This window comes from Anguilla rostrata, chromosome 2, assembly GCF_018555375.3.
Source record: "Anguilla rostrata isolate EN2019 chromosome 2, ASM1855537v3, whole genome shotgun sequence".
In the NCBI taxonomy this organism is placed as follows: Eukaryota; Metazoa; Chordata; class Actinopteri; order Anguilliformes; family Anguillidae; genus Anguilla; species Anguilla rostrata.
In genome coordinates, this window is record NC_057934.1 from 3,058,148 (window position 1) to 3,086,079 (window position 27,932).

The 27,932-nt window shown below is 38.5% G+C and overlaps 2 protein-coding genes across 20 annotated transcripts in view; both read left to right on the forward strand.

Moving 5' to 3' along the window:
* The window catches only part of LOC135243619 (T-cell leukemia homeobox protein 1-like), a 96,666-nt gene extending 68,734 nt beyond the window's left edge, over positions 1 to 27,932 (forward strand). For 16 of the 19 annotated variants that reach the window (XR_010326728.1, XR_010326742.1, XR_010326729.1 and 13 more), the window contains one exon: positions 26,676 to 26,812. Coding sequence is in view for 1 of the 19 variants with exons in the window: in XM_064315576.1 (XP_064171646.1) it covers positions 24,682 to 25,144; positions 26,676 to 26,913; positions 27,499 to 27,709 (912 nt within the window). In the remaining 18 variants the exon portion in view is untranslated. Of the gene's footprint in view, positions 1 to 17,750; positions 17,849 to 24,045; positions 25,145 to 26,675; positions 26,914 to 27,498 lie in introns of those variants that run through there. The other 3 variants (XM_064315576.1, XR_010326705.1, XR_010326706.1) reach the window with 3 other exon arrangements.
* Positions 3,088 to 6,379, forward strand: lbx1b (ladybird homeobox 1b). The gene is made up of 2 exons (XM_064315666.1): positions 3,088 to 4,011; positions 4,855 to 6,379. Exons 1-2 carry the CDS (start codon positions 3,687 to 3,689, stop codon positions 5,343 to 5,345), a joined length of 816 nt encoding a protein of 271 aa, XP_064171736.1. The 5' UTR covers positions 3,088 to 3,686; the 3' UTR covers positions 5,346 to 6,379.

Here is a 27,932-nt window from a genome sequence, read left to right on the forward strand (position 1 = left end):
TATGATCTAAATTTAAAGCTAACCCAAATTAACCTCGACATTGTTCCCTGTAAGTCGTAAAATATGAAGGAAATTAACGTTGTTTACCAGATGGCTACTCCTTAAAATAAAATGATTGATTTATTCCATTACAAATACCGTATATACACCCACAAGGTAGCTTAGTGCTGTCACAAAAAAACAAAATATATAACAAAATCACGAATTCCAAAACTGATTGTACCGCCTAAATAGTGCGCTTAAATCAATATTGATGTAGTGGATCTTGGCTTGGACGTAGGCTACTTAAACCCTGGAATGGTAGACAGCCAACACAGGTTAATAATTGGATTATTATTATTATTATTATTATTATTATTATTATTATTATTATTATGATTATTATGGAGCTCCCTTTTTGCCAAACAAGATAGAGGACATGTTTTACATTTAGAAACATTATAGTTACGACGAGTAGCACATATAGCATATAGCACATATAGCTAGCTATAACACGGACACGTTCCAGAAGAAGTGGAACAACAACAACAACAACAATTATTATTATTATTATTATTATTATTATTATTATTTATTTGTTTATTTATTTATTATTATTATTTAAGATTATTATTATTATTATTTAATAAGTTTATTTTAAAACATTTGCACTCGTGTAAAATTTTCTGTTTCACTGTGGAAAGTGCTTATTTCATCATTAAATATAGCTACTGAAATGTTTTAAGTTGGCGCATAGGAACACCACTATGTATGGAACAGACGTGCTGAAAAAGATTGAACGACAAACGAAAGTTATACTTTTGTAAGAAAACTGCACCAAACTGGTAAAAAGATCTAATTTCGGCCGTGAAACCAGATCTGGCGTGACCTGGAATCAGGTCTAAATTCTGGAATAAAAATGTCATGTCAGAGTAGCATAAAAAATGATAAACTTTGGCATTGTGAATGATTTCGCGTAGATTATTTTTCACAGCTGTATTGTAAGAGTATAAAAGTATGTAATTAATCTTTCAAAGCCTTTGTTTAATTTATGACATGCGTCTATATAATTTAGCAATAGGCCACTATGCGAAAACTAGTAGTGCCATTTGCCATGTGTTTTAAGGCCGGTCTGTGGTAACATGCGAGTTACTATTAATGTATAGCCAACATGCTATACAAGCCACTTCCCGTCTACTTTATTTTACAGGTGGCTATAAGTTTAGTGTTCAAATTAGTTTTACTATTTTACTGATTCTAGGAGGTTTTGCTGTATTAATGCGTCTTTAGTGAAAAGCTAAAAGTGAATTGACATACTAAATGTGTGGTGCCTATCCTGGATTATCTAGGCTAGTTTATACATTGCTATGATTTCGTGATTTATATTAAATGATACAGTTATCGTCCTTGTTATTGATTTATTCTTGCAGTTATTTACTCTCTTGTTGCCTGGGTTCATAGTGCCCTGCTGTTCTCGTCCGATTAATTTAATTATTAATTTTATTTAAGACATACACATATGTTAGGTTAATACATTAGGTTACAACCGTCTCATTCGTTAACTTCTCACGCTTTTGCAAAAAAAAAAAAAAAAAAAAAAAAAACTGGATTTTGCACCTGTTAACGGAGAATTGAACAGTCACTATTTATTTAATTCACAGGTCTTGCGACCTTTTTTGACGAGATTGTCGATAGCGCCTCCAGTGTTAATGCGCGCGCTCTCTCTCGCTCTCTCTCTCTCTCACTGAATATGTACGGCGCAATTTAATTTTGTATTGTTGTGATAAAGTATATTATTTTAAAGTATATTAATGTCCTAACAGACAAAAATAGCAGTTTATGTACTAATGTTAAACAGCTATAACATCCCCTCAACTTAACTGAAATGTAAAATGTCCAATGTTGATGCAGCTCTAACAGAGTAGGCTACATATGAGTCCAATAGGGACCACATGTACTCTCTAACAGTTGAGTTAGAGCTAAATATTTTACTATGAAAGGGAGCTTAGTTTATGAACGGTTTTAATCATTTTTTCAAAATGAACATGTTATTTGAGCAACTCGTTAGAGTAATATCGTGAGACTATTATTATTATTATTATTATTATCCGCCATCATCATGTTAGTGTACACGTAGGCTATACGTGTGTCCGTCTGTCTGTCTGTCTGTGAGGTTGAGTTCATGTATTGATGGTCATTTGTATGGGTCGCTTAGTCTAGACTAAGTAGACAAGTACATTGTGTAATATAGTATATGTCTGCATTTAAACCAAAGTCTTTTATTTGCATTATTCTTCATTTAAGGATAGAACACTTGTATCTGTAGTACTACCTTAAATGTTAATTTTTTTAAACCGACAAAAGCTACATTATACACGTGTTCACAACATTGCAAATAGCCACAAAAGGCGCGGTAATTAATATTTAAAATTCTAAACGATACATCCAAGAAATGCGCTCATTTGCACTGAAATGTGGAGTGAAAATTATATGTAGGCGAAAACTCTGATCATCGTCAGTATTTATCAGTTAAAGCGCCGGAATATTAATATCAATACGGTGGATATGGGCGCATATTCACAACAAAGACCAGAGGAACGAAAAAAAGCAAGGACACGAGCAGCAGGAGATTTTACAGCAGATGAAATATCTTACTGGTGATGTAAGGTGGCCCTTTGCACTTGAATTATGGCACAGAAGATTTAGCTGAGCTGAGGGGCTCTCTCTCTCTCTCTCTCTCTCTCTCTCTCTCTCTCTCTCTACTCTCTCTACTCTCTCTCTCTCCGTCAGAAGTATTAGCAGCCTTGATATACTACCTGACTCTGTATTACATTGATAAAACATTGGAGCCCATCATCCGCAAAACTCGCTGATAATTCTGTCGAAGGTAGTGGCCAAACATAATCGCCAGATTGCCCTAAACTGTATGAAATCTGTTTGATCCATGAACGTGTTTTGAAGTGTGAATCTTGAATTAATTCGAACGCATTTTTTTCTTTAAATTTCACCTTTATGTGGCGTAAATGGACCCAAACTGAGACATCTTGAAATTCTGAAGTTGTGTTTTTAAAAAATCGAAAACTTTTTTTCTTAATCGAAAAAAAAAAACTATTATTATTTAAAAATCGAAAACGCAATTTATTTTCCCGTTCCTGTTTACACACTGGAGCAATGGTGTATGGCCAAGCGACTAATTTAGAAGAAAATGACAAGAGCATTAAGCAGTATAATTCAGCAGGACTCCTCCTCCCGGCCATGCCTTCTAATTAATGGGGCTCCTTACTTGCAAAAGCCTGCATTGGACTGCAACATAGCCAAAGAGTGAAAGACGGAGGGCGAAAGTGCCACTGGAGATAATTGATTACCTCCCAATCAACAATAACTTGTTAGTAGTAGTCAATTCCGGCGACTCCTTGGGCTTCGACATTTTCAAGGAAGTACCACTCTCTGTCGGATTGCCACACGTCGTGGAGATTATTTCCAGAGGAACCCGGGAGTGGGAAAGTCGAAATGCGGGACTTCATATATATTTATCCATCCCTGCGACAAAACTACCACAAAAATGCTGTTTGATTTAGTATCTGTAATCTAACGGCTTTTCGAGCACCGCCAAGCTATTTTATAAACATATTTTTTTTTTCGTGCTAGATCAAGTAATATTTTTGTTAATATTTCTCAAAGTAAGTCAAACTTAACGGTGGCAAATTATGACATCGAAGGAGGACGCGAAATGCTCTGCCGTGGAAGAGAGAAGGCGAAGTCCCCTGGATCATCTTCCGCCGCCGGCGAATTCCAACAAACCGCTCACGCCGTTCAGCATCGAGGACATTCTCAACAAACCGTCGGTTAAGCGAAGTTACACGATTTGCGGGACGGCGCACCGGATTTCCTCCGCGGAAAAGCACCCACTGCCGGGTCTCCCCTTGTCCAGTCGGCCTCTCCTCTCTCAGACGTCTCCCCTATGCGCCCTCGAGGAGCTAGCCAGCAAAACGTTCAAAGGACTAGAAGTGAGTGTTCTTCAGGCGGCTGAAGGTAGGTATTCGCGAAAGAGTAATTAATAATGAAAAAAAGCTAGAATTCCAGTAATTTAATGTAATGAAATAGCATACAAGATTATTATCATGATTTCTCTTAAAAAAACATGGACATGGGAAACGATTTCAATGAACCGTTTAAAAGTTGTGCACAAAGATTTGTCATGGCAGTGCATTAATCTGTCATATGCTTTTATTTCCGAACAAATATTTTATATTATTTTTGTAAGTTATATTGTGATAAATGCCTAGCGCTGTACATCAAACAATGGATGAGCATTTACATACCTCATTCCCATTAAGCATATTGATATTTTCTCTAGGCCGGCATGATCCATTTCTGTAGCCTAATTCTTAATAAGAACAACAAATGCTATGATATTTAAAAATAAATAAGACGCGTTGTTGAAATAGAAAATTGGACTGAAATGTTAGTTCAGGCCTTACAGTCATAAAGACAGAAATTCCACTGATGTCAGCATAAAATCTGCGCAGAATAAGAAAACACACGGGACGTATGTACCTGGGTCTGCTTGCGTGTGAATTATAATTGCAATATTTTAGAAATACTCTATATATTTAACTCCTAAAGCAGTATTTCAACCTTAGTCGGGGTCTGTTCCTAATGAGTAAAGAAGACTGCATTTATGAGAGCACATTCATGTGGAATTCATGTGACGCTTTGCTTTGTGTAATCACTTGGAGCGTTCTCTTTTATGCTCGTGACAGGCCTGGACTCGAACCATACAGACCAGGAGTTGTTGGAATATTAATATGCTTCTGTGTGAATATCTTTGAAAATATTAACATAATTAATTTGATGACATGTGCACCTTCACAGGGAGGGACGGAATGACATTGTTTGGGCAACGGAACACCCCCAAAAAACGAAGGAAGTCAAGAACGGCGTTCACTAATCATCAGATCTATGAACTTGAAAAAAGATTTCTATACCAGAAATACTTGTCTCCCGCTGACCGAGATCAGATTGCCCAGCAACTAGGGCTGACGAATGCCCAGGTCATCACATGGTTTCAAAACCGCCGAGCCAAACTGAAGCGTGATCTGGAAGAAATGAAAGCCGACGTGGAATCGGCCAAGGCGCTTGGTTCAGTACCGTTGGAGAAAATGGCCAAACTGGCCGACCTCGAGAAATGCGCCAACGGAACACTGGGACATTCGAGGTCCGAGTCCCCGACGTTATCCAGCCACGAGCAGGACATCTCTAACAAACTGCGATTGTCTCCGCTGTCCCCTTACACTGACAACACAACGAGTAAAGAATGTTCGGAGGACGAAGACGAGGACGTGGAAATTGATGTCGACGACTGATTGATTATTGTTTGAATGACTGTTATAAGGACAGCAGCAACAACCATTATTATCATCATTATTGCTGTTGTAGCTCTTGCAACGGTAGCTGTTGTTAAGTGATACAAATATATTGAATTCGCGATAACGTATAATAAACAAAAGTATATAACGGCAAGCATGAACGGTATAACGGTATGCGACGACAGCTACGTCAATCATGTCATCAGCATTTAACCAAGGACGTGGTTTCCAGTAAAAGCAATAAGAACATTTTACAAAACGCGTGTCTAACAAATGATACTGGACTTCAACTCACATGTGCGTGTTGTAGTTTAAGCTCTCTCTCGCGCGCTCTCTCTCTCTCTCGCTAGCTTACGCACGCACACACACACACACGGAGAAGAGAGCGACAAACACACTAGTGAGTACAGACAAGCACACACAAACACGCACGCACACACACGCAGAAAGATTCATACAAACACACTCATTTGTTAGTAACCTCATTTACTGTAGTATTTTATTACGTTCATTACCCTTCCGCATTTTTCGACTTTTGCATGTTATGAAAATGCATGTTTTGTTTTATTATAGCATTTATTTATTTCAATTTTTAGCTTCAATTTATGTCATATCGGCTATTTACTTTTAATCCACACTTGGTTTTCTCATGCGTGTGTCCGTGTGTGTACATAAGGTGTTTACCTATATATACATTTACACACCGTATTCCTTATTTATACAGCATTGCATGAAAGGGAAATAAAATCACAACAAAAGGTTTGCGTTTGATAGACGAATGTATAATAAAATTTCAGACAAAGGCATCGACAAAATAAAATAAAAAAAAACGTCAACTGCAGTGATAAAAAACTGTCTATTTACTTTAGGTAGGATTAGATTCATCTGTTTGAATACAATAAAGTAATTTACATTTTAATAGACTTCCTATGTTTTGTATGCCTGTAAGTGCCTTTTGAATACCAGGACACTATTTAAAACCAATGTAATGTGTATGTATATAAAATGAAAATAAACATCGCTTTTCTCAATATTTCTCGCAGTTCTTATAGTAGTAGTAGTAGTAGTAGTAGTAGTGGTGGCGGTGGCGGCAGTAGTAGCCTAGTAGTAGCAGTAGTAGCACTGGTGGTGGTGGTACAGAAAAAGAAGAAGGTACGGAAAAGGTGGGCCACATAAACACTACCCTAATATAAATAATAACACAATAAACATATGGCTATTTTCAACGAAAAATATAAGGAAAAGTATAATTAAATACGGCATTGTATTTAGATTAATCTTATCGACTCTTCTGAAACCGAAAGATAAAATAAGGTAGTGTTTCCAGTAAATGTTTTCCAACTGAGGGAATTTTAAAGTGGGTTTTTTTTAATCGAAGTTAGCCGAAGCTGAGCGAGTCTTCAAAAAACCTGCTTAAAAACAAGCTACCAACGCGCTTTATTCTATTGTTTCCACTTCAGAAGAAATACAAAACATTTTTTTCCCGTCTCAGCATCGTTTATCCTTTCACATTTTAAAGCGTAACCTGCCTTCTTGACCCTGCAACGTGTGTTTTCCTATTCTGAATGAAATTTATGTGAGAAACACAAATCTGGTACGGGGAGGAAAAAAAGAGAAGATGCCACAAAAAAAAAAAAAAAAAACAACGATTTTGGGCCAGTTTCTCTAGGGCTATATAATCCTTTTTTTTTTTTTTTTTGAAAAGGGACGAGGCTATAATTTTTAGCGTAAAGCATGAAAACTGGGGACAAATGAGCAGTCTTCCCTGATGTGACAAGTGACAATGGGGCATGCACAGCCTCCCGCCGTTCTCAATACTGAGACAAGCGTGTCCCACCGCACAAAAAGGACTCGAACGTTTGGAGGCCATATGGTTTTTGAATTTTCTTCACAATTTTCAGTCAGTTTGATGGATTGAGTTAACCCTCCTTTTAAACTGTTTAACTCCGTTTTACAAAAGCCATAATGCACACATAGGCCGTCTCTTCGCGCGGGCATCTGTGCCCATTAATGTCGACTCTTTTCTTCGTCTTTTTAGCACGCCATTTTAAACAAGTCCATGAATTACAATGAAACTCACTCTTTTTATATAAAGCGCTTGTCTTTCTCCCTTTTCTGAGGGCTGAAATAATATGGTTGACTTTTGTCCAGAGATTTTTTTTCAAAAAGCGCCAGATCTTGCAGCGAAAGTGTTTTTCATGTTAAGTAGGCGAAGTCATAAAGTGTATAAACAGTGACATTTATGCGAGTGTCTGCAAAGGGGGAGTCTTTTGTTTACTTTCTTTTTCACTCCACCTCTTTCTCCTTTTTATTTCCTTTGTCTTTTGTGAGTTTAATGAAGCCGAAACATGTGTGGAAGAGTAACTGAAAGAAAGGATAAACGACTGCTCTCTCTGATCAACAGAAGGAGTCTCATTTAACTTCCAGCCTCTCGAGGAGGAAAGTCGCGGCACGCGGACTTACACTTGTACCGAAGGCTTGTATGTGAGCTTGTGTGGACACCTTTAACGGATATGTTTGATTACCTTGGTTTCCTTTGTTTTCTGTTTTCTAACTAACAATTCGGCTTACTTGAAGCACATTTGGACACGTACACGCGCTGGCGGCACTGGTCAAAATAAATTCCAATAACAAATAGGACTCCACATACCCAACTGTATAAACCCAACCATAATGACAAATTACATCTACAGCAACCATTAACCATTTATTATGATGGTGGTGATGATGATGATGATGATGATGCTTATTATTATTATTATTATTATTATTATTATTATTAATGATAATAATAATATTAATAGTTTTAATAATAGTAATAATAATAACTACAATAACATTATTATTATTATAAATAATAATAATAATAATGATATTAATAATTAATTATTAATGAACGTATTATAGGCCTAGTAGTAGAAATAGAAGTTAGATTCGTTTTTGTCAATGCAAACTCCAAATGATTTTTTTTGGTCAGCAATGCTATATGTAATGTTTCAATCCTTTCTATTTTTTAAAATCACATTTGTGGCTGATAGGCTACTCAGCTTTTTTTTCTTTGTAAGTCTGACAGTGCAGGCGTTTCCCTGGTTCCACTGAGAACAGAAGTCTGACGATATTAGTTTAATCTTACCCATTTGTACCACAGAAGTCAAGTAGTGAAAGTAAAAAGAAAGAAAAATAACCAGTTGCACTTTATTAATGCGTATAACATCGAAATTGTTTTTGTTATTATTCTCGCTTACAGAAGAGGTAAAAACATACGCCAGAGTAATTCTTTAAGATGGATCACGTGAATTTTGACCAATAGATAGTAACGTTATTTTATTTGCTAACAGAAAAAAAGTTGGATAGGCCTACTAGCCTATACTAAGTTGATACGATAAAGAAGATGTTTCTTGTGATGTTATTTTGTCAGTTGATTTAGGACTGCCCATAACTTATGCATGGCCATACTAAAGTGAGGTACAGCGAGCATCCAATTTTCACTTTTCAATAGCCTGCACGTGTGTGGGTGCGCGCGCACCCACATATTGCCACCGAAATGGACCTCATTTTTATTTGGGGGGTGGGTGTAATATTTATCCAATACATCGCTTCCTTATATTTTCAATTGTTTTGAAGTTGCTGAACCACCGCGCGCTAAATCACTCCATCCACTGCAAATATGAGACCCGGACGCTCAACAACATTTATTATATCAGTAAAGGTTGGGGCAGGCTGAGATCTTAGATTTCAGTCCCTTATTTTATGGGGTCTTGTCAAACGTGGCAACGATAAGTAATACTACAATCTGAGGGACCAGAACGTGGTAATTAATCCCAAAGTCTTAAGTGTATTTCAGTTCACGAGGAGAAAAAAAAAATCACTAATTCAATCGTCCGGAAAATTGAAGTTTGATGCATGAGTCCCTGCTGAAACAATAGGTCGCCCCCTCGTTCTCTTTTCCTCCCTTTCTCTCTCTCTTTCTCTCTCTCTCTCCCTCCCTCCCTCCCTCCCCTCTCCTCTCTCTCTCTCTCTCTGGGCATCTCTTTTGCGATACCTGTTTCTGTATGAACAACTCTCTGGGCATCTCTTTTGCGATACCTGTTTCTGTATGAATAAAACAACGACGAAACTTAACTGAAATAAGATCCACGATATGTCAATTCCATAACTTCAATCTAACTAATTTTATCTAACATTTCCTATTATCTATCCGCGTTATCCTTATACACGTTTGGCCTAGTAGACTTTTGTTTTTGAAGCGCTTTACATTTTCACCTCACTAATCCAGGAGTATATTGAAACGCTTGAGGTCTAGTTCATATTTTACCTAAGATGGTTATAATAACATTGATAAGGTATAAGTAAGGTCTTGACTTGGAAATATGATTGTAATAGTGTTTGTTTTTGTGAACAACATTTCTAATTAATGAATGGCTGGACATTATGGGAAAGATGGCCGAGTTGTTACCGTTAAAAAAACCTATCGACTCCGTGGTAGACGGTATGTCACTAAACTGTATGATTTGAGGTGAAAATGAACTAGATTAACCTAAGGGCGGAGCTTGATTGATCACTAAATAGGATAAATTTGAAAGTTTAAGTCACAACGTTCCTGTAGAGCCTGTTAATTCTTCAAACTTCAATTTTACGGGCGATTGAACTAAGCATGTCCCTGACAAAATTGATATATGTATTAATTTTCTTTAACTGTTGATTAATTACTCTCCACTGAAAGAATTATATTGAACTCTTTGCCTCGAATTTGCATATTAATCAAATTCTAGTTGATAATTCACACGGAGAAGTGGATTTAGGGGGATTGTGAAGCATAACTTGAAAAATATATAGAACCTTAGATTTCTCCCCCTCCCTTGCTGCTGAGCCGCTTGTCTAGTGTATTAAAATCAAAGATGCAGAACGAGTTAGCCTGGCTATTTGGTGAAAACAGAAATTGCCTGTCCAGTTTTATGATGTGCCCGTGCTGAGCAGGCAGATCTTAATGTGTCCTGTCAAAATGTCAAAGATTTAACGCGGATAGAGGCTTACTCAACGCGCAGCTTATTTATGTGTGTGTGCGTGTGTGTGTGTGTGCGTGCGCGCGCGTGCGTGTATGCGGGTGGCTGGGTGGGTGTGTGTGTGTGCGCCTGTGCTGCGGAGCGCATGCGCGCGCGCGTGCGTTATGATTATTGTTACCGTGCGTTGGTACAGGCTTCAGTGTTCTAATAGCCTCGGGGTATGCTTGCCAGAAAGCCAATTTAAAGCCTATCACAACAATTTTATTAGTATTAGACGTCTGCGAAGACCGAAAACAAAATAAAGAAACGCAAGAAAATATGAACGCCTGTTCCGGCTGTTTGCATTTGTCCCCCTATTCGTTACAGCAAAAACACATCGCCTTATTATATTGGAATGAAATTCCAAACCAAGCCCTCTATTATTTCCCCTCATTTTACGTTTTGGAAGTTTTTATTATTTATGATATATACAAAATATGAACTAGTCTATCTGACATTTTTTCAGAAAACGCGTGGAATGTAATTAAAGTCCTTATTTGTGTAAAATATTTGTACGAATGACACATCTGAAGTAGTCGCCACCAAAATTATAATTTCGGTTTTAAATAACAAGTAAATGTGAATGTGAACACAAAAAGGGGGGCGGGTGTGTTAACCTGCCATGTGATCACAGAAAATATGATCACGTTCAATTAAAATGTGATTTCATTTTGGATTAATATTGTGAATTTACACCCGTGGATTAATAAAACGAAACAATGGGGGCGAAGGAAGTGTCCTTCTAGTCATTACACATTTTACAACGTCTTAACCGATACGCACATTTTACAGGTCGAAGTTAGAGAAGAGGTCAACGGTCGCAAAAATTTAAGTTGTTTCGTTTTTTTGTGTTGACGTTTTGGGAACACTGGCCGCTTAACGCCGGGGCCTTTCCCCACGACAGTAAACTGTGCGGTATACTGAAGGTGGCAGCAACCAGGAGAGATGGAGAACTTACTGCACTGCCTTCTTTTTATTATGTTGTGACCCTGCTTTTTGATCGTTTGTGGTTGTGCCCTGTCATCTTTCTAGACATTTCGCACAGTCCACGAGCCATTTCAGACATGTCGGTTAAGGTTATTTGAAATGCAGTCGAAATTCAGAGCAAGAAAAATGTGTTGACTTAAATTAGTGGATGTGATGAGGAGTGCAGTGCCATAATACTGCAGTACTCCATAGAAAAACAATAGAATTATCTTTTGCGGATCAGTGTTTCTCGGTGTGTTTCTTGTTGTTGTTATTGTTTCCATTACAAATGCAACTGCTACTACTACTACTACTATACTACTGCTGCTACTGCTGCTGATGCTACTACTACTACTACTAATAATAATAATAATAATAATAAATCAGAAGTAGGTTCTGGACCATTATGAATTTAAAAGGTACTTTTTTTATTAATACATAATGCCATTGAGTTCTTCCAAGTGTCTGTAGTCTGCCACCTGGTGGAAGATGGACGAACTAACATGAACACCCCGACGTAGTGAAGTTCATAAACTCGAGTCAATTCCGTGTGGTCTGGATCTCTAGTAAATTAAAGACGCCTTTTGACGTGGTACACAAATCAGGAAGGTTTAGGAAAAACCTCGACAGGTGTATTTGGCACATTACAGGGGTTCTAACGATTAACTCAGCGTCACGTGTATTTTTAGAAACCGGACCCAGAAGGGTTAGGCCTAACGAAAAGAAAAACATTATTATAGGTCTGCTGCGATTGTGCGGTTTTTTTAAATGAGTAAATAGTTAATATATCAATCAAGTGCTGAGTTAGGAGCCCCGATCTAAAGCAGGCTGAAGTAGGCGATGAGGTGGGTTTGGGGAGGCAAGGACAATGGGAACTTGGGGCACCTTCATGAATTTGGAAATGTTAAACTTCTGCTTGTTTCTAAACGCGAAAATTCCTCGCGGGACCATGTTTTGCCGTGATAAAAATATAAAATAAGACCGTTCAATCATGGCTTCTCCACTTCTCCAGGACCGTCTGAACATCCATCATGTATCCTTTTCTACAAATTGCGATGACTCACAGTTTAAATGTGCAGCCCAACCCTCTCTGGTGTTTTGAATAAAATGTGCCCCCATTAAGATAAGAGGAGTGACCTTCACTTCCAGCTCGCCCTGATACAATGCCCAATTGCGTTCATTAAAATCAGCAGGCCGAAAAATTGAACGCAGATGGAGATAGACTGACCTTCACACACGTCACCTATACAAACGGCGTCTTTGAGGCCACGGCTGTGCACGGTGGATTGACCCAGGTTTTACTTTTTATGCCTGGGAACTCATTGACGAGAGGACATATCTCAAGCTTATGCAATACTGCACCTGGGTTTGTCTTGCCGTATGTTTGCACGTACAGTCACGGGACGACTGTGGCCCCGCGAGTCACAATGACCAGTGTATACTGGTTAGAAAACCAGATCTATAGCTCGTTAGTTGTTCGTTCAATTCCCAAGTGACGCGTTGTTGTCGTACCCTTGAACGAGGTACTTAACCTGGATTGTTTCATTAACGTGTCTAGTCGTAATGGCCGAGTTGCAATATTTGGCTCTACAGAACTCACGGATCCGCCATAGTTTATGGATCTAGTCAGGTGAATTATGTGTGAAGGATTGACATAATTATCCAGACCTTAAGAAGCTTTGAAAGAAAAACAAACCTGGCTGCTTTTTTTTTTTTTTACCAGGGGCATATAAATAGGCTATATATATATATTCTCCCCAAATATTATTTTTTTGCTCTTGGCAATTGTACTGTTGTGTTAGTGTAAAATAATGTAATTTTCCCATTTTGGGCATACAATATAGCTTACAGTATTGCCTAGTATGGTTTATTTCATATTGCTTTCTTTGTTATTTTAGGGTGTGAAAACACACACAGATCATTTGTTGCATGTTATGTAATCTAAGATACGATATGATATAATATATTATTTGATTATATCTTAGATTATATCACGTTGCTTATATCAATTGAGATATTGTGACTGTGTTGAACCAGTTGTTTCATTTTTTGTCCCATTTCAGACAATAACACTATTAATGTGATCAAACAAAACTTAAGTGAAAAAGACCTAATCAACTGAAAGAAAAACGTACAGATATAGGAATGTGCACGTGAGAAAATAGACCTTCTTTCAAAGGGAAACAAGTGTGTGCTACGTCGAATCGTAGGATAGATTCTGCTTATTTATGTACTGCGGGATATTCACTTGGATATTCATTCGTGTGTTTGGTGCAGCTGTCGTCGCGGCAAACGTCTATAATGAGTTACCACGCGCCACACTAAGCTCTTCGTGATTTTCATATTTGCAAATCCTTCCCTTCGCCCTCGTGGAAGAGTCGTTTAACAAAATCTCGCGCAACAATTGCCATATTTTGGTTTTAAGGTGCAATGCCCTCCTTACGCACTTATGGGTGAAAACTCACATTTTAATGTCATCCGATGAATGTGGTGCAACTGCCACCGCGTGGCAAAATAGTGAATTGACACCTCCTCAATTAATTAAAGCCCAGCCGTTTTTTTTCTTCCATGGGATCCATGTGTTAATATTGAAGATAAAAAAATGCAGTATTGTATGTTTTATTAATACAGAAATAACCGTGTCTAAATAGAAAACTGGTTAACTTTGTATTACACCAGTAGGGGGGGAAATAGGAAGATATGATTGCACTCACGTATCCAGAATCAAATCAGCCTCCATTACCAGTGAATGCATTCAACTGGAATGTATCCGGTATTTGGTAATAGCTTTCCCTTTCACTCAGTATCTTGCTGTATCAGAACTGTACTGTATTGTAGTCTTATATATTTTTTAAAAGAACAACAAGTCACTGAATGCACCCAGCTATTTTGTCTTTATTCAGTTATTCTGCTTGAAAGGTCATGTGAATAAAGTATGTCTTGTGTGAACTTACTGAATCAACAAGCTGCAAGTAGTCAGACTGCAATCAGAGCACGCCATGCACTCTGGCTCCATCTAGTGACAAGTTCTATATCGCAACTGCATACACTATAATAAAAGCAGTCAGTCGTCTTTGTAATTGCATTGTTTACAATGTCATTTAGAAAGCTACTTACTTTTTATCTCGTGATGCAAGAGTGACGCTTCCTGTTTCCTAAAATTAGGGGGGTGTTGGCATCGTGTTTAATTAGTGACTCCTTGATTTCAACCAATAAAACTCCATTGTTATGGAAAGCAAGGTTATTATATTAGTTTATACAAATAAATGATTGACAGAATCTATTAACTTCAACCATTCCATACTTTTAATTTTAATTGCAAAGTTTAAAAAAAATGTGACTCAATGTTGCACAACTTATGGTGAACACACTATTGAGTCTTTAATAACCTGCCGTTCATATAGTTTGGGACAAAGACATATTTTCCCCACCATTTCAGGGCACTAAAATGTTTAAGACAAATGGCTTCACGGTCAGATTACTTAGGTGTGTTCAATTTCTTCCTTAGTGCAGGTATAAGAGAGTTTTCAGTGTCTAGGTCTGATTCTAGGCTTTGGAGTATTGGTGTCTGTCAACATGAGGACCAGAGATGTGCCAATGAAAGTCACGGAAGCTATTAAAAGGCTGAGAAATAAGGGGGAAAAAACTGTCAGAGGCACAGGCCAAACCTTAGGCTTACCAAAATGAACTGTTTTGGAACACCACTAAGAAGAAGGAAAGCATAGGTGAGCTCAGTAATCACACAGGGCCTGGTAGGCTAAAGAAGATGTCTACTGCTCAAGACCAAAGAATTCTCACCATAATGAACAAAAAACCCCAATCAGCTGTCCAACAGATCAGAAACACTCTTCAGGAGGCAGGCATGGATGTGTCAATAATTACTATCCGCATTAGACTTCATTAACTATTGAGGCTACACTGCTAGATGCAAACCACTAGTGAGCTGCAAAAACAGGATGTCCAGGTGTCAGTGTGCTAAGAAGTACCTAAAAGAGCCAGCAGAGTTCTGGAATAAGGTCTTATGGACAGATGAGACCAATATTCATTTGTGAATTGGTGTGATGTAAGAGCAAAGTATGCAGGTCAAAAGGAACTGCCGGCGAGATCACAAAGCATGGTGGTGTGGGTGTTATGGTTTGGCCATGTATGGCTGCCACAGGTACCGGCTCACTTGTCTTCACTGATGGTGTAACTGACAGAACAATGAGTTATGAAGGCTGGGGAAAGTCAATGCTTTGTTCCTTTATTTACGTGCAGAGCACAGTCAGTAGAATCCAGTGACCCAAGTATTGCCAAGCCTTAGTTCAGTAAGCTTAACTCAGGGACTGGGAGAGGTTAATAATGCCCAAGGCATTCGAGGGGTAATGTGATTAAAATGGGTAATTTAGGAGTCTTTTCAATGTCAAAATGGGTAACGTAGGAGTCTTTTTAATGTTAGTTGTAATTGCATTGCGCTTATAGCATCTTTTTATAACACATTCCGAATGACAAGAAAAATATTTAATCCTCTCCCCTTCAGCTTGGCGGGACCATGCACCTCTGTGATTAAAACCCTATTCTCATTCCATCCCGTTCGTGCCTGCCACCGTAATCTTCGCCGCGGGAATTTGCGCGAACTCTACGATAGCTGCGTTTTTAGCTCGTGTAGCGCTTGCCTCCATTCTGGTCCGCGATAGTGTTCCGGCCCTGGCACGCGACAGAGCGGCGGTTGGGAAGCGCGCACGCGCACTGCGCGCGCAACACAGCCGTCTGCTCTTTATCTTAATCTGTCTCCGCCCCCACAACCCCACCGACAGGCAGATCCACTTCCAAGTGGGCAGGAGGAAGGCAGACAGTGATTAAAGCTCTCGGTGGACTGCCTCTAATGCGCCAGCCTCTCAGCCATCAGACTCTGGCACTTTTATTGTCATCACAGAGATGCAATATCCTGTCTGAGCAGCTGGCCAATAGCCTTGAAGCAGTGTCTGAAATTTGGGGGAGAACCTGTCACAGGCAATGGGCGCCACCACTGGAGCCCTTTGCAGGTTACCTATCTAGGTCTTACTTCCAGTTTATTGCATTTGCACTGACATTTGTTTTCAGTGGTCCCACTAATTTAGGTAGGAGCAGGCCACAGCATTGACACTGGCAGTCTGTTTCACTGAGAGACATGCATTGCTCTCTCTCAGTTTATAACATATACGTTTGGATGCTGTGTGGACATATGCATGTATGCATCCTTATGGGAAATTTGACTAGAGACGCTGAAGCAAAGCTCAATAAATTCCCTACTTTGAATGTGGTTGTCGAGGGAAAAATGTGTCATGTATCCTTCTTCAGATTTCCTATAAACTGGGACACGGGGAATTTGCTGATCGACTACGAGAGCAGTGGTTTCCATTTGGAGGCCATCTACAGTAGAATATCTCCTTCAAGGACAAAACTATGGTTGATGACAAGACAAGGTCTTTCACTACAGATGTGGGTTTCATTTCAACGGTAGTGAAGACACGGTCACTCTGTTGGACCAATTAGTTTCGCTTAGTCAAACGTCAAGCCTCACAGAAATCAAGACAAATGTATGTCAGTAGGCTACTGCAAAAAAGTTTTTAGTCTTGTAATGAGACCTAAAATCCTATGTTTTTCTTCCTCAAGTAGAAAATATTAACTTGCTGTAAGTTACTTTTTGATTGTCAAGTGAAATTGTCTTACCCCATTGGTAAATCTTAAAATAAGTCAAACTGTCTCACCTCATTGGCAATCATTTTGTCTTATTTATCAATAAGTAAATATATAAATAATTAACAAGAATAAATAAGATGTGAAGCCTTAATATATGACAAAAAATACTTGTTAAGATTAGCTTGTTTTTTGGTTTTTGCAGTGAGAAAAAGAATACTCCAACACAACTGAACCACCTTCAGCTTTGGTTGTATTTTCGTTTACCAATCAGCACCAGGAAGGAAGAAAATGATTTGGATTTTTTGTACTCCAGTATAATCCTGCAGCCTCTATTCCGAACTCAGTTCTACACAGGCTTGTGTTAAGGTCTGCTATACCGTTATTTTGAGAATAGCCTACTGGTAACATCACGTGGAATACAAAAGAGACGGCCCTCCTTTGAAATTGTATTTGTACGTTTCTGAATTAATGTATCGCTAAGGCGAGCTATCTTTCTACACGCGCTCCCCTACACTGCAAAATGATTGCTTTTAAATTATTTACGGGGCTGTGTTGTGCGTAGCAATGCTTTCGAGCAGTTAAAGACGTGTATTGGAGGAGAGCACTTATCGGTTTTCTCGTCCTCGTTCCAAAATAAACGGTGGCGTAACTGTCAACTCCCCTAAATCTAATCTGCAGGTACTTTACTTTGTTGATCCAATTTATTTGGCCAATTCCTTCCTCTTTTATCAAGCAGGGTTAAGGCCTTCTAATGAAGTCGACCAGCTCCAACTGCCAGACCCCACGCTGCCTCTTGTTGGGTGAGCGAGAGAGAGGACCAGCTTGGAGAGGGTAATCTATCTCCATCACTTGAATGATTATCCCCATTAATCTGCCATAAACTAATAACATAAGCAACATTCCCCCCACCTTCATGTTTGCCTGAACTTCATTAAGTCTTTAGTACATTAATGTGTCTTACTTATCGACCTTTTGCCATTGGCTGCTGCAAAGTCAGCTGACAGGCATCTCCCTGAGGAATTAGTTGGAGGATCGAGACAGTTTTTCTTTTATTTTCTTTTTTTTCGCAATACTTTCTGAGCAGAGTTTATTTATTTATTTATTTTTTGGTTCTTTGGACGTGAACAAAGAAGCAATTGGGCGATAAGAGGAAGAGAGGAAGATATGGAGAACGAGTGTTTAAATTGAATTTAGCGAGTCAGACCTTGGACGGGTCCCTGGCAGTCAAGGGTTTAATTTAGCTGATCAAGTTATAAACGCAACAAGGGCCAGGTAATCAATCTTCAACCTGTCAGCCAGACAGGCAGTCCTCCTAAGCAATAGAGACTGCCCATAGCGAGGCTATCTCAATTCCCTCCCAAATTGACTGCTTCTGTGTTTCACTGATGTCTTACAAACGTACTGTTCAATTAAGCCCAATGAAACGCGCCCTCCCACTGGGAGGCCCGCAGGCATTATGGCGTCGGTGGGTATCATTAATGTACATCACACCCGCGAACACATTTTCCCCGAGTGGGGCGGGCTCACGTAGCGCTCACTCAGATTTGGCGGTTCCCATTTTGATGGGGGGGTTCCAGTGTGAGGACTTCTGCTTGTGACTGAAATAATTGTCAGTTCTTCCACAGGCAGAGTGTGACTTTTCTGTGCACAGAGAGGGGCCTGGAACCGTCGCAATTTACTGGGTCTCGGTGAATTGACCGATTGACAAGTGTGATTATCTGAAATAAGTGTTTGTTTTATGGGGTCCCCCCCATCCCTTCCACTGTCCCTGGTGTGCATGTGGTGTTCGTGTGTGTGTGTGCTGTATGTGAGGGCATGTATGTGTGTGTATTATTACAATAATATGTAGGTCAGTTTTCAAATTAAATCTTGCTTGAAACATTTCAATATATCAGAAAGGTTTTGATATTTATCACCCATCTGTATGTGAAAAATAGCAAATTGTTACTTTAAAAAAGTTACGTTTATTCTAAATAATTGTATATTGAAGCCGTTAGAGTATTGCATTTCTTCCCCTCAATATTCAGATTTATGGTGGAGAGCACTGTTTGTGGAAAGAGAAGAAACAATTGGGACACAATATCGTAATGTCCATTTGGGAATTAAAGCACCAGATCTCAGAATAGCTGCTTTCCACCCCCCAATAGAAGGTTTCTGTGAGTTAGAAATGGAACCATTGGCTCATGGGTAAATAAGGGCATTGGGGCTTCTATATCACAGTCTCTCATCCAACATGCCCATGCTATACAGTCTTAAAATGTTTTAATCTCCTTGTGTTAGGAGATGTCGTTGCTGATGGATGTTGCCTTGGCCCTTGGTCCTACAGCGGGTCTGGGCATTTTAATTTAAGTATTTATCTATTACTTATGTATTGAAATACTATCTTGCTTATTAAGTTTAATATAATTTATAGCAATTTCCTGTTGAAAGTTTTTTAATTATTTTAAATTATTTTTTCCAGCAGAATTTCTCTATAGATTAATTAAGATGATAGTAATATTTCTAATGCTATTATTATGAATCATATTTACACAGCTGTGTAATATGCTATAATTGCATAATAAAATAGGTTAGCTACACCTTATGCATTAGTTAAATGTGTTGTTTTAGTGTTTTCCCTCAGTAAGGAGCCAATTAATAAAATTACCCATCATGCCCATAAAATTATGCATCATGTTTGCATCTGTAGATAAATTAATTAGTACCATTAACCAGAAACAGAAAACAAAACATAAAATACCACTTGCAAATTTTGGTGATTGTGTGTTTTGAAATTTTGACAGCAAGTTTTAAATCAAGATTCAGAATGTACTTGCGCTGAAGCAAAGGCAAAAGTTCTATTAATTAGTTATATACTCACCATCGCGCAGAGTCCGTTAGTGGAGACATATGACTCAAACCCACAGCTTTCGTCCATCACATGAGTTCCATTAAAGTCAAGTGTGGGGCCCCTGGGACTAGGGACTAGCTTTGGCACCAGGCAGGCTGAGTCTGTGTTGTACGTTTGGGCTTGGGTACGTGTTTGTTTTTGGTATGGGGTTCAGCTTAAATGAGCGTAGTCGGGGGTGAGGGATAACCGGGGAAACCCTACCTTTTGAAAGTCTCCTTGACAACAGAGGTATTAGTTATTGGGGTGCTGTTTTGGGGAGACAAGGGGGTTGAAACAGAAGCCAATTACCCTGGCTCTCCATTTTTTCATTCTCCACTGGAGCTTGTTGTTGCAAATGTATAATGGCGCGGTGTTGCCTCGATATATATTACAGTGCGATGATCATGAATATATTTATGAAAAACAAGTTTTGCATCATGAATAAAATCAGCGCTGTAAAAAGGAAAGGTGTAACAAATAATTAAAAAAGACAAATTAGACCCCCGCGCAAGGGGACGCTTTGATTAATGTGACCACACAGCTTGGAATGCATGGAGCCGTTTATTCAGACGTACGGAGAACTTTACGACCTGCACAGGCATTATCGTATCGCTTCGTTAATTTGCGTTATTATTCATTCGCCAAGATAATGCCCTTTACCCGCCGTGACTCGATTTCACTACGTAATACCGGCCCGCTATGTTTTTAATATGCAGGAATGTTTCATTAAAGTTTGAAGCGAGAAGCGCACAGTTCTCAGGAAATTATTGTGCCCCTTTTGATCTGTCAACAACGATGTGTGGAAAATGGCTGAAAGGCTTACAAGAGAAGGGTGTATGTGTGTGTGTATAAGTGTGTGTATGAGTGTGTGTGTGTGTGTGTGTGTGTGTGTGTGCATGCATGTGTTTGCGTGTGTGTAGAAAAGAGGTGGTTTAGAGCTCAGCCAGAGTTCCATTTGAAATTTTCCGCCCAAAATTAGTGAACAGAAGAGGAGGCCAGGATGTTAAAAAAGCAGAGCCCTCTGTTTGGTAATGAGAGAGTCCATAAGCCGGTGGGCACTGCCCAGTGGCACACTGTCCTGGGTGTCCTTGGCACACCCAGTTTTTGACTGGTGCACCCAAAAAAAAGGTTCCACCCCCTCAGACCACAGTCACAGTCTTACTGTCAGTCCAGATTGAACTCAGGTAATTTCATCTGCAATTTAATGTAGAAAAGTTTGGTCAAGGGTGATTTCGGGTGCTCTCTTGACAGTCGAAAAAATGGAGCATATTACCTTGAGTAATTGCTTTGGCATTGTGAACAATGCAGCATCAATTTCACTCAGGTACGATGTTACCCGGAAAGTTAAATGGTTGCAATGGTTACACCCCACACTGCTATAAGCATTAATATTGAATCACAAAGGAATCACATAAATTATGTGCCAGTTACTATATATAAGATTTTATTTTATTATTGCTGTGCCCTGAATGTAGACTGTCATATTAGTGGGCAGAGTCCAAAAGAACAATAAAAAATCTAACTGAAAGTTATTGAAATGATATTCATACCTTAATGGCTATCGGTTTTCAGAGGAGTTAACAGTGAATGTTTTTGGGGAAGGCATTTTGAAGCAATCCAGAAACAAGTGCAAAATTTACTGAGCCACTAAAATGAGTCGCCCATAAAATGAATTCATGGTCAAGCTTTTTGTGTCACCTATTTCTACTCTTTCTCTCCTGGGTTCATTCCTGATTTCTGCTACAAAAGTAAAATGCCCGGTGTTAATTGAACTCTAACAGAGTACAAGAGTCCAATATGGACCATATGTTCTCTGTGAGAGCTGATTTAACACTGGACATTTTACTGTGTACTATATAGATATCAATGTGGAGGTCAACTACAGTCTGGATTACCAGAAGTTGTCTTTCCATCATAATCTACATCAGATGTGTCATGCCGTTTTAATTGATATTATTGACACATTCTTAGATGGGAATTTATATATTGTCATGACAGAATACCAAGCATCACAGGTATGTCCAATGAGTTCAAACACAGTTCAGTGGAATGTATATGGTTTCGTTATTAGGCTAATTAAAATCCAAAATTACAAATGAATCACACAAAATAAATACCAATGTTACCATGTCAATAGTGTGCAATAGTGTGTCAATTAATTAATAGCTGCCAATTTTTGCAGTACTTATTTAGTTACCACAAGTGTACTTGCATAAGTAGCATATATGCATGTCTGTTTATTATGAAGTGTGACTGTGTTCACCACTTTGTAAAGTAGTTTTAACATACTTTTGTTTCCACATGAACTAAATGTCCTAGGGGAAGGCACAAAAGAAACGGGATTATTTTTCTATGTTCAGTGTAGTTTCTTTTGGCCTTTGCTGACAGTACTTACCAATGTTATCCCACATTAGTATTGCAAAGAGCATTTGCATTCAGTATAATTTTTTAAATGTAAGAATCAGAGAAAATCTGAAACGTGACGAGATTTAACACTTGACTCCGCGCACGAAACGCAGATTGCAGTGTTTTACCGCTGTTGCATATAGATTATGCCCGCTGTATGTGCAGCTTTGTTCATTGTGGTGAAACGCGGGTCATTATCAAGCATTATTGCCTTGAACCGATGGACGTGGTGGAGGGTCAGTTGGGGCGGGGGCAAGCACAAAGCCGGTATCGGACTGACTGAGCAGCTGAGGGAACTCGTCTCTTTGCCCGGCCCTTCCTCTTCACTTGCGTCGGCACCAACATTAATCATTGTGTCACAGCTGTTTTGTATTTGCTGGTAGTCTGTCCTCTTTAAAATGATCGGGACAAATTAATTTGTTGCCGTATAAGACAAGAAGCCGGCAGCGTGGCAAGGCTGAGGCCAGTGGAAAGCAACTTAATGCAGCTGCAGGTGTAGCCTACGAGATGTAAAAAAAAAAAAAAAAATTAAATTTCGATAAATAATTCAAGCGCATAAGAAATTAAAATTCTCTGTTTAATTATTGAAGACACATTCGAATGTAAAGATCAATATTATTAACAGGAACTCAAAGTTTACGGTGTTTGTTCGCTCGTTTGTTCATTAGTTCTTTCGTCTTGTTCGTTGATTTATTTGTTCACTGTTTCGCCGTTTAGTTGTTCAGTCATTCAGTCAGTCAGACAGTCACCATTGAGGGAAACTGACAGGAAAATAACAGGTAGCTACAACCAGATAGACTTGTCAGATAGGTAATATTATGATAAAGAGGGTGATATAAAGTCCAATTTAAAGACTCAATTTAGAGTAAGGCCGACCGTGACATTATTATTATTATTGTTATTATTATTATTATAATTAATTTGGATTAGTGTGAATTTAGGTAAAATAGATTACGAGGTTGAGCAAATAAACACATCATTAAGGACAAGTAATGCTTTTGAAGATACTTACACCAGCCAGAATTAGGCTGTGAATAGAACCATAATTAGTTGTTCAATTTAAGATTTTCATGTGATTATAACATTTTATATATTTTGTTTTTACATTTAATGTCACGTAAAAGGTTTCTGTCTCTGCTTATGAGGACCGCGCGAAAAGCCCAAATATAAAGTACTTTTCTTTTAGTCAATTTTTCTAAAGATGCATTGGTTTATAATTTAAATGTAGGCACTATGAACCTCCATTGCGTATCTACCAATCTACCAATTTTAGACTTTTTTGCTAAAACGTCTTTCAGTCGTTTTCCACCCAGTTATCTATGCAATGACTAAAAGTAAACGATATAACCAAACACACCAGTCCCGACCTTAAAATAGGTTCAAATGTTCTCGAAGCTCACTTTCATAGTGATCTCTGTCATATTAACAATAAGATAAGATTGGATATTCGCTGTTCTTGGTTGTTGTTGTTTTTTTAATACTAACTGTTTTTGCTTGTTTGTTTGTTTAAAATAGAAGAAGTTTATTTCACACAATCACATTCTTCACCTTCACTCTCATAAGTTTCACAGTTTCAACAGTTATTGATACAATTATCAATTATTAATTTATTGTTAGCAATCTACGATCAACGTGACTTACGACTTGAACCTCAATTGAAAAAAAAAAAAAACAATACCACAAGTAAGATATTCGTTGCTGCGTTAGATTCGTGCATTACACCTGGTTTGAAGTTTGATCTGAGGTGTCAGATTTGGTTTAACTGCTTTCAGATGATTTGTCAACCTTAAGTGGAAAAGTATCGAACTCGTATAATTTCGTCTTGCTTTTCCGTGTCCGTGTAGACAGGTTTTATATACCATACCCTATCTACTTGTATCTCGTGTCGAACACGTTGTGAGCGACCTTTTTATTGATTTATTTTATATTTCCATTCGTTGCCATTTCACGGGTTGTTTTTATCAGATGTGAATGATAAAGGAAATGAGCATTACCGATAGCAGAACTTCGAATGAACGGATGAAAAGACGAATGAAAGCTGGAACGTTTTGGTTACACGGTTTGTATTTTAAGGTATTTTGTGAGCCAATTTTCATTAACGGTGTTAGGAGCTCGGAGATTAAAGCCAATTAGGTCCCGAAGTTAAATAACGCAGCCTGGTATCGGCCTGTCTGTTTAGCGTTTTGATTGATGTTCTCTGGGCTCCAGCGGGCAAAAAGTGAAGAAGAAAATAAATACATGGAGTTCATTTGAGCCCTCGCGCGCACACGTGCGACACTCCAGACGCACTGAGATCGACTGCAGCTGGACCAACTCGACGTGTTTTGGGCTACTTCTTTTAAAGGCGAACGGCGCGGAGACCCATTTGTATTCGGGGATTCGAGTGACCATGGATCAAGCTGGAGCTCATCTCCACCAGACTCAAGCGGAGCCTATAAATTTCGGGATCGATCAGATCTTGAACAGTGCGGATCAGGGGACCTGCATGATCCCCAACGGCAGGCACCCAGAGTCGGATTGGGGTTTAGGATGCATCGTCGGCAGTGCTTACCAAACGATGGCCGGCAACTATAACATCAGCAATGCTGGGGGATACAATAGCAACTCGTGCAGTGGCGTGTCTTTTAACGGTTCCTACAATGTGAATATGGGTATGAACGTGAACGGGAGTAATCCGGCCGGAGTGATTCGCGTGCCAGCTCACCGTCCACTAACTAATGCTCATTCATCTATACCCACGAGCATGAGTACAGGGCCAAGTATTGGAACCGTGAACACCATCAATAATCTCACGGGATTAACATTTCCTTGGATGGAGAGTAACAGAAGGTTTACGAAAGATAGATTTACAGGTAACAGTGACTATATGAGTAGTTGCAGAAATTTGTTTGCCACGGTCCGTTTTTTATTTTTATTTATTTATTTTTACAAATGGGAGGTTTACATGACAAGTGTGTGTTTCAGGCAGAATTTCGACTTCGAGCGAAATGCTTAGCCTATGTTTTTTGCTACGGCAGTTAGAGTTAATATTGCGCTTGCTTAAAATAGATTGGGAAGACATACAGTACACGGAGTTCATATATAGGCAACGCATTAAGAAGTGTTTTGATTAGGTTAGTCAAAAGTCACCCCTAGGATACCGCCTCTGGATAACAGGCTACGTTTTAGAAAGCATAAAAATGCAGTAATGCGCGACAGAATGCCACGTGCGCAATATGGAAGTTGCTAAATGTCTTCAAACCTCACGAAGTAGTGATTGGGCGCCTGAAGTCCACGTACTAAATTATTACAAATCCCTAAACTTGATTAAAAAAATTACTCTGCCTCATCTCTATTCTGCGCAGAATATATATTTTCTTCTGTTCGTAATAAATCTGTAACGTGGATTTGAAAGGGCGTGAGCGAGGTAATTTAATTGATCTCTACACTGCCGCGTGTTTACAGCCTAATAAATAAATCGGGTAATCAGGATATGCTGTTCCAAACTTTTCTTACTATGCATTTAAAACAATTGGAACATTGCAGTGAAACAATTTTATCAACACACTTTAGCTGTTTAGCGTTGTTTAACAATCTCTAACTTCCGTGATATTTGTTGTGTCCTAATGTACAGGCCTAGTTATTGCTAAAAAAATATGTTTTCCTGTTACATATGCTCGCATATGCATAGAGGGAAAAATTTAATTACCTTTACGTTTAGCTAAATTATTGTCCAGACGTTCAATTTCTAGTGTGAGCGCAATTGTACTAAAGGTATGCGACATATATATTAAAATGGTATAATACAATGTTATATAGCGGAGTATACGCTTCAATTATGTATTATGTATTCGTTATTTCAATCGGTGTTCGGTGTCTCGAGATATATTATTTATGTCTTTTGGGACGTGAATTCCTTCGTGCATTATATTACACGAGAAAACGAACGGGTAAAGGAAGGCAATATGATAGGATATTCAATATAGGCTACTGTCTATATTGTCTACATTAGCTGTTTGAATAGCCTACAGGCCTACACTAAAGTTTCTTTAGGAGGAGAATTAATTTATATAGCTTCCGCCTTATTATTACAAGTGCTAAATAATGGTAATTATTATTATTATGCCAATGATGATGACGAAGACGATTTTATTGGTCGTGGCATTAGTAATGATGTTACTGCTGCTACTGCTACTACTTCTACTATGACTACTACTACTACTGCTACTTATTATTATTATTATTATTATTATTATTATTATTATTATTATTATTATATATAGCCAAATGCTGTGCTTTGCAAATCCCCCTGCTTCCGATGTAATTTAATGCTGCCGTGCTGATTTTTGGCGTTTGCCTGGGCTTTTTTAAATGTTTTTTTTTTTTTTTTGTCTCCCAATCCAGCGGCCCTCTCACCATTCACTGTAACCCGCCGAATAGGTCACCCGTATCAGAACCGGACACCACCCAAGAAGAAAAAGCCGAGAACGTCGTTCACGAGACTCCAGATTTGTGAGCTGGAAAAGAGATTCCACAGACAGAAGTACCTGGCGTCCACAGAGAGAGCGAGCCTGGCGAAATCGCTGAAAATGACCGACGCGCAAGTCAAAACATGGTTCCAAAACAGGAGAACTAAATGGAGGTAAAGTCTTGATGAAGTTAATGGAGGAAAAAAAACTAAATAAAAAAATGAAGATTAAAAGACAGAAACTGAAAGGTGGTAGAGTACAGATTGGATGCATTTTGCTTTGAGTAATGATGCGCTTTATTTGCGCTGAATTGATTGGCCCTTCTCAATCTGTGACACATATATTTGGTAAAATTCAATATCTTTGTTATTGTTTAGCAATATTTCAAGTGCAAATAACCCGAGAAAAGACAAAAAAATTATGATGATATATAATTATCCAATGCCAATAATGATAACGGAGACGATAATTATTATTGTTACTGGTATTACTATACTACTACTACTACTACTAATAATAATAATAATAATAACTATAATTTTATTGTTTAAAATAATAATAATAAAATCATTTATTATTATTCGTAGTAGTAGTAGTAGTAGTAGTATTCGTTAAATAATGAATTACTGATTGAATAAAACATTCGAAAAATTTAAAATGTATATTTAATAATCATATTAATATAGTGAAAGTTTGAATAAGATCTGAAGCTCTGGTTCATCTCTCTCCCCTCCACCCCCCTGTCTCTCTCGTTTTAGACGACAGACCACAGAGGAAAGGGAAGCGGAGCGGCAGCAGGCTAACCGAATCCTCGTGCAACTCCAGCACGAGGCTTTTCAAAAAACACTGAACCACCCGGTGAACCCAGACCCGCTATGCCTTCACAACACTTCCTTATACGCCCTTCAAAATCTCCAGCCTTGGACTGACACCTCCGGGAAAATAAGCAGCTTGGTCTCCTGTGATTAATAAACCTACCCGATGCCATATTTATTCAGCACTTTCATAAAAATTGTACCCAAATCTTACATAGCCTACAGTTTTATTTCATTTGAAGAAGGCATGAACCGGCATGACAATACTTGCCTAAAGTAATCTCAAAGTCAAAACAAACACCTACACAACTGCAATCGAATTGACTCAAATATAATACGAAGGTCTAAACAGAAATATAAATATTTGTAATACGTTG

Excerpts from the sequence above, each read along its gene's own strand:
- lbx1b (XM_064315666.1), top strand. The coding sequence starts at position 3,687 with ATGACATCGAAGGAGGACGCGAAATGCTCTGCCGTGGAAGAGAGAAGG. Across the intron at positions 4,012-4,854 it reads TGTTCTTCAGGCGGCTGAAG|GGAGGGACGGAATGACATTG; the intron begins GTAGGTATTCGC and ends GCACCTTCACAG.